The sequence below is a fragment of the Orbicella faveolata genome, unplaced genomic scaffold, assembly GCF_042242905.1.
Source record: "Orbicella faveolata isolate gen_17 unplaced genomic scaffold, um_ofav_v1 contig_24, whole genome shotgun sequence".
Lineage (NCBI taxonomy): Eukaryota > Metazoa > Cnidaria > Anthozoa > Scleractinia > Merulinidae > Orbicella > Orbicella faveolata.
The window spans coordinates 32,819,401-32,826,795 of NW_028301552.1; the positions used below are offsets into that span (position 1 = coordinate 32,819,401).

General features: G+C 42.0%; 1 protein-coding gene across 1 annotated transcript; it reads left to right on the forward strand.

Moving 5' to 3' along the window:
* Positions 1 to 277: 277 nt before the first annotated feature.
* Positions 278 to 7,189, forward strand: LOC110056228 (uncharacterized). Its single transcript, XM_020762686.2, has 5 exons — positions 278 to 590; positions 2,222 to 3,347; positions 3,873 to 4,377; positions 4,618 to 4,814; positions 5,888 to 7,189. The coding sequence occupies exons 2-5, from the start codon at positions 2,224 to 2,226 to the stop codon at positions 6,654 to 6,656; spliced, it is 2,595 nt and encodes an 864-aa protein (XP_020618345.2). The 5' UTR covers positions 278 to 590; positions 2,222 to 2,223; the 3' UTR covers positions 6,657 to 7,189.
* The last annotated feature ends 206 nt before the right edge of the window (positions 7,190 to 7,395 follow it).

Here is a 7,395-nt window from a genome sequence, read left to right on the forward strand (position 1 = left end):
GATGCATGTAAAGACCTGTTATTTTAGTTAGTGAGAAATCTGCATATTCTGAACCCGAACGATAGCCGTTCCTACGCTTCGCGAGTCCACGACTTAAAAGGCCCGATGCATGTAAAGACCTGTTATTTTCTGATGAAATCTTAGGTCAATATCAACGTCATGGTTCGGGTTGGCTCCGGGGGTTGCAATTGGGAAAGGGGGAGGAGCAAATACGGATTAGGTACGTGTTGAAAATCGTGTATTTAACAAGCCACTTTGATGAACAATCCCGTCGCACGCTTCCAGATACAAAATTAACTATCATCATTGGGGTGATGATGATACTTTACTATTTGTTTGTTGAATTGGATGTCAGACTCAATGGCTGACTGCGCCGAATAAATCAGTGGCTTTTATTTGTTGAACAAAGAAATATGCAAAATAGCCCCGATCACGCCCCGCTCAGGCCTTATTGTGTCACTGTCACGCGATGTCTGATAGACAAAGCGCGTGAGTCTAGTCGTGTGCTCGATCATTCTTCAAGAAAGCGTGGTTGGAACGTTGAATCGTTCATTTTGATTTGCGTCTCAGTCTGTTAACATCGTCTTAAGGTAAGTCTTATGTGTTAACGACATTGTTCATTTAGTGTCTTGATGGAGTAATATTCTGCGTGCTCTAATAAGTGGTATTGATCGAGGCGAACACAGTTTATTTATAAAGATCTATGCTAATCTAAATTAGTTGTTCACGGCTGTCTAAAACCTTGTTTCTTTACAGACAGACACCTATTGCTTACCGTACATGGTTACGTTAAAAATCAAATCATGAATCTTGTGTCATTTTTCCGGGTAGAGAATGGGATTAAGTTAAAGTTTTAGAACAAAACAAATAATAATTCTATAACTTAACCGAAGAAATAGGGAAGGAACAATTAGAATATGGAAGATTTCGATATTTCTTCGAAACTGGACAGAATTAAAACAGACACTGGCATTTTGGAAAAAGGTCGCATGGAAGTATACCTAAAAATATTACATAAACATTGTTAAATAAAGGTACAGCTCTTATTTAACAGTCATCTAACTGGAGCGTAACTAAAGAAGACGTACGTTCGTGCAGAGGGGCATGGATACTTCGCTATGGTTCATTGCGTCTTAAATTAATACAAATATAATATTGCGTGATTTAAATTCCGAAACTTCCAAAAAAGCTAACCCCATGCAGTATTCTGTGGCTATTTACCTGGCCAATATTAACCCGACTAATCACAATCCTTATCACAAATATTACATTGTTCACTTCTGGTGTGTTCCGTAATGGCAAGGCTGTAATGTCCGCTGCTAGCTTGAGTAATGAAAACCTTTTTCAGTGTTTCAATTGAGTTTAATAAACACAAGTGGAAGTTTGCCAGGGGAACAACAAAATGCTGTGGGAATATGCATAAGTAACAGTGCTTTCTTAAAGAGTATTTTTCTAGAACAGTCTGTTGGATACTTCCTGGGGTAGGGGGGGGTTACCCCCTTATATGGGCTGTATACGTGTGTGCGGTCCCAAAGGGTATGGTTTTGTAGTCGTTTTGGTCAAAAATAGGGTGTCGATTTTGACCACTTTGGTCTCAAATAGGTTATGACTTCTGCACTCTAGTCTTGAATAGAGCCAACTTTTGATATATTAAAGATATTCAGCTTGCCGGTGAGGTTTAGAGGACACAAACAAAGGAAATTGATTGACCATATTTGACTTGGGTTACGGCTTACATCCTTGACATTGGACATCTATGTTATCGATTGACACCTGTCAAAACAAGCTTTTCACTGATCAGTGTCATGTGACAATATTGCGGGCTCAAGTTCAGTGCTCATCGAGCTCACATGTTTTCTTAAAGTTGAGCGCTGGGTTAATGTTATGGTTTTGGATTGGATCGCAGGCTCAAGCAAGGCTAACTAATATTGTAATCAGGGCCAGATGATTTGATCGGAAGCCGGTTAACGCTAAACCAGGAAAAGGTCAACCGAAGTATAAAAATGTTTTTCACTGCTTTAATGTAGTTTGAGATTATTCAAACTCAAAACAAAGGGCCAAACAATATAAACAGAAAACTTCACCGCAAAGTTACAAAACTCAAATCAAAATTCTTTCTCATCCTAGGTAATTTGCTTAATCGGGCTTTCAACAACCCAGCCCTGAAGAGCTCCGGTTTTAGGCTTGGCTAAATCGATATATTATTAATTTGTACTTTCAGATATGGCTGGTACTCTTGTCGAAGTTCAGATCGATCCTGAGGAGATAGTTGTTGATCTCATCCCTTCTAATGAACCACTTGTTAAGAAGACATCCCGTCCTGGAACACCCAGTGGTTGTATTGATGGTCGACCGTTCGAGCAGAGTCTGGATCCCAACTCTGAAATCCAACAGGGTGGGTCCATTCCTCCGGACCCAGAGAAGACCACTGGCATTGCATTTTCCGGGGGAGGCATTCGGTCTGCTGCATTTTGCTCTGGTGCTCTGCGTAGAATGTTACAAGATGGCGTTCCTCTGGAGTATTTGAGCTGTGTTTCCGGAGGGGGCTACACTGGGGCGGCTTTTCTTGACTGGAAACAACGTCCAAAAGAAGGAACTCCTGATGAGGTGTGGCAAAAACGATTCTTTGAGAAAATGCGGAACAATGCTGGGTACATGTGCAATTGGCAAAGTCCCGGGTGGGGGATTTGCCAGTCAATTATCTTCACTCTTCTCTTGATCTTTGTTGTGATCATTTTGCCATGTGTCCTGTGGTTACCTTATGCATTTCCTATAGCTGTGTTTGTAGACGTTCTTTTTGGTGGGATTTTAAGAGAGAACAGCACTTGTGCTCCCTCAGTCACCGTGGGTGCCAAGACTTCATTCCTAATACTGGAGCTCTATGATGACTGCCAACCCCCCGGCAGACGAGTGGCCCTGTTTTTGATAACGTTTGCTTTTTGGGTTTTTTTCTTTATCCTGTCAAGAATAAAAGATTTGATAAAATGGCAAAACGTGTTTCGATTTCTCTCCATCCTCAGTGGACTGGTGCTTGCCTTGACCTTTTTTCCTTGGGTTGCACATGACTTCCTGTGGCCGTTAAGAACCTGGATCAAGGTTTTGGTTTTCATCGTTTTTCTTTTTCTTCCATTTTTCTTTCCCATCGTCCGTAACGTTGCTGCTATTTTCCTCTTTTTCTATGCCTACACACTTTTTGTGAGCTGGAGAGTCTTCAAGACTGATTTGTTCGGAGCGTTGCCATACTCAGATGAAGTGTTCTATCCAATCTTGATTGGTTGTGCTATTGCTATCATACTGTTCCCATTCATTGGACCCCTTCACCAATCTTTGTTTAACATCTACTACAGGTTTGTGTTAACGCTATACTTAGAATATAACGTCAGTTTTTTAACAGTTTTTGGTAAGCTGTCAGATTAATGCAGTCCAGAGACTCTTAGAAGTCTGAGATAAAAGTCAGACAAGATGTTGTTGTTCTCTGCCTCTTTCTATACCATTTCCAGGTGTAATGACTGAAACTAGAAAGTTGAGGAGTGACCGCTGTAAGCAAAATATCTCGTTAAGGGGTGGGAAGAGGACAATATCCAGGAGTGGTTACTAATGATACGCAGTCAAGTCGGCGTGGTATCATTGAGCTTGAGATACGCCTAGAATCTGAAACCGGCATAAAGAGGAGGAACTTGAAAACGAAATCCTCGATAAAAAGCGCACTTCCATCGTATTTCAAATTAGCACGACATATGTAAAACATTCCCGAATAGCAGAGAACTAGCGATGGCAGCTCGTTATTTTTACATGGCTTGACCAAGCAGACTTTCCTTCATTGTCAAGGCGTGGATGAAACAAGCACATTTTTTTTTTTTACCTTTTTGCAGATATCGACTGTCTGACGCGTTCTTCGAGAACACAGCAAGATGCCGATGGCAAGACGTCTTCCCTAACTGTGTAAGACCAGCTGAAGGTATATATGATCTTATCAAGGGGGAAGATGCAAACAAAGAACTGAATCTTGACGATCTCAAGGATGTTTTACCCATATTCATAAGTAACATTACAGTCAACAACTGGCAGATTAGCAGCGGTGCCAAATCAAGTCATCAGCTGATTGCATTTTCACCCAATGGGGTCAAACTTATTGGTAGTGATTGGGAAAAATCATCTGAATTGAGCCGACGTTTTGAGCCAAAACACATGAGGTTGTCCACTGCCATGGCGACATCTGGAGCTGCTGTTAGCTACGACATGGGGAGTTATGAGAATGGACTGGATATGGTGCTGGACCTGTTGAACTTGCTGGGAATTGGGATGGGAGATGAGATGGTAAGTGATCAGCGCCACTGTCAAGACCAAAGAGAGAGCACAGCTGGAAAGATAAAGCAGGTATGTTAAAGGTGTCATTTTCATCTTCCGTGGGTTGGACTTTCCTATAAAAAGAACGGGTGTTTGTCGTACTTTTTACGGGTTATAAAACGTCCTTTTGCATGGGAGCCTCTCCGGGATTAACCTTTCAACTGTATCACTATCAACAACCTTTGTCACAGCTAACGTTGTCTTCAATATATATATATATGAAACACTGACTCATCAACACTGCAAATGTGTGTGTTTTTTTTCTTGCAGTACGTACTACCTTCCCTGGTTGAGATCTGCTGTGTAATTCCTCTTCTAGCGTTACCATTTGTGTACTGGGTGGGACACAGTAAACACTGGGTGGAATATTTGGTGCTGGTTCACATTGTAGTTGTTTTGTTACTGACTGGGCTTGCTATGGCAAAGACGGGGTCGACGGAGCCAGGAAGATGGCAACTTTTCCTCAGGTGCTCTTTATTGCGGATCATTTTTGTATATATTATTGAACACACACTGCTAAGGATTCAAGTTGTACGCCACCTTCACTTTACGCCATTTACAATACATTGTTTACTTTAATAAATTGCAATATTGCCATACTCTTTACAATTGCACAAAATAGATCATGCATCATAACTTTGTCACCACTTATTTTGGATCGGGTTTCACTTAAGTGTTGAAAGTAAATTGCATTTTCTTTGGTTTTGTATTAAGTGATTCGTTTAAAAAAACACTCGTGCCACTTTTCAACCAATGAGAAGTTAATATAACCAGAACCAATTGCGACTCGCTCATACACGTTTTCCCGCGCTTTGCTCTGCTGCAAATGACTTCGAGCTTTGATTGTTTCACTGGATTGGCTGTGTCCTTTTTGATTGGCCAGAATAATAATTACTTTGCTTTTGGTTTTCAACACTCAACTGAAAACCGCTCGTCAGTTACCATCGCTATCACCATGGCAATGACCATCATCAGGAACACAACCACTTTAGGCAGCAGTGCGGCAATTTCTGTCACACCACAATCCCCACCTTCATTACCAACCACTACCAGCAATACTAGGAGGCGCGGTGGCGTCATGGTTAGTGCGCTCGACTCCGGAGCAAAAAAATCGTTGCTTAAAACTACTTAAGTATTCCGCTTATCTGTACCATAGCGTTGACCTTCGCTTTGGAGGCGCGGTGGCCTCATAGTGAGTGCGTTCGTCCCCGGATCGAGCGGTCCGGGTTCGAACCCTGGCCGGGGACACAGTGTTGTGTTCCTGGGCAAGACACTGAACTCTCACAGTGCCTCTCTCCACCCAGGAGTATAAATGGGTACCGGCGAATTGTTGGGGAAACCTAATAAATTGCGAGGGAGTGACCCGCGATGGACTAGCATCTCGTCCAGGGGGGAGTAGAAATACTCCTAGCCGCTTCATACTACAGAAACCGGGATAAGCTCCGTTAGCTATGAACCAGTCAGCTCCAAGTCCTCACGTTTTTCTTTTTCTTTTGCCCATCATACCTTATGTAATATAATTTGCGTTTTTTTTCTTTAGTTGGTGGATTAGACATACCTTCTTTGTTCGCTTCATCCGCGGATTTCTAAGCATCAATAACGTTGGTACACATCCTCCGCCAATACTGCGACTCAGTGATGGAGGCCATTTCGAGAACCTCGCCTTGCTTCCACTACTTGACAAAAAGCTGAAGAAAATTGTCATCTTTGATGGTTCCTGTAACCCTGGTGATGAGATGTACGCGGAATCGCTTTTGACTGCTCTCAATCTGGCGAGAGAGAAGCTCCATTGCTCGTTTGAAGGAACTAGCGGCAGAGACATCAACGAAGACATCAGGGTAAAGTTTTTGAAAATGAAGTCAGAGCAAAGACCAAGGAGTTACCAGTTCAAAGTTCAATATTATGACAAGGCTGACAACAAACTAAGTGATGGCGAAATACTCTTTGTAGCACCCAGACACCCATCTGAGAGTATACCACTAGAGAGAGAGAAAACCGAGCAACCAAAACCTTGGACACATTTTGGCGTCGAACTAGATGATCCCGACCACAAAAAGTGGGGGGAAAGCCCCGAGTTAACCGATCTTGAAGCGAACAGACTGACGTTTTGCTGCTGTCACTGTTGCCATTATTACGGCAGCTCGCACTGCATTTCTGATTGTTTGCTTGGAAAGTTTCCTCATCACATCACGGCTAATCAGTTCTTCACTCCCGACACATTCAGTGCCTATCATCGTGAAGGCTACGCAGCTTGTGTTGAGGCCAAGGTTGCAAAGTTCTTTAAGCAGCAGTCACCGCAGGACTCATAATAACATACATGTAATAGTGAAAGTTTTGAAAGCTTAAAGATTTGAAGGCGAATACGCACCAGCGAGTGAATGGGAGTGAAAAGCACAATTGCAAGGAAAAAGACACAGCGCACGAAAAATTTTCAAAACGCTCAGTAGTTTTAGGCATTAGATCAGGAACTAAGAGCTGTACTGGAGAAGATCTTTGACTTATTATACGATTGTAGAAATTGGTTATGAAAAGGTACAGAAAACAAGAACAATGCTTTAATTGCTGATAAGCCGAGCTGGTTCATCACGAACATTTTGCTACATTTTTGGTGAGAAATATTAACCATTTTTTTTAACTATCTACATTTTTATATGTCGTGGTCATCTTGTGATCGAGGTTCGTGTAGTTCTTAGGTTCCACAAGGCGTTTCTTGGCTCTTAGGCGTGTTTACCGAATGTCTATATTTTAGCGTGAGATAGTTATTTTTGTAGTTGATGTGTTTATGAGTCCTTACTAATTAATGACGTTGGCTTCGAGCCTGAAATTAAACCTCGTTGAAGTACGACCGTTTCTCTTGTTCACGGTTTCCGGGCTCGGCTCCCACCGACGTGGTCTGGGTTCCATTCTGGCAGTAGGTCATAGATGGATCGCCTCCGTTTTCTTTTATAATTCAAAATCAGTTTTTAAGCTTATAATATATACCAGTTACGTCTTTATAATACAGAACTTCGGTTGATTAGATACTTCACTAAGACCTGGTTCAAATGT

What these genes read in the sequence shown, in the direction of transcription:
- LOC110056228 (XM_020762686.2), top strand. Translation starts at nt 2,224, where the DNA reads ATGGCTGGTACTCTTGTCGAAGTTCAGATCGATCCTGAGGAGATAGTT. An exon ending in TTGTTTAACATCTACTACAG is followed by an intron (nt 3,348 to 3,872) that starts GTTTGTGTTAAC and finishes ACCTTTTTGCAG; the next exon opens with ATATCGACTGTCTGACGCGT. An exon ending in CAGCTGGAAAGATAAAGCAG is followed by an intron (nt 4,378 to 4,617) that starts GTATGTTAAAGG and finishes TTTTTCTTGCAG; the next exon opens with TACGTACTACCTTCCCTGGT.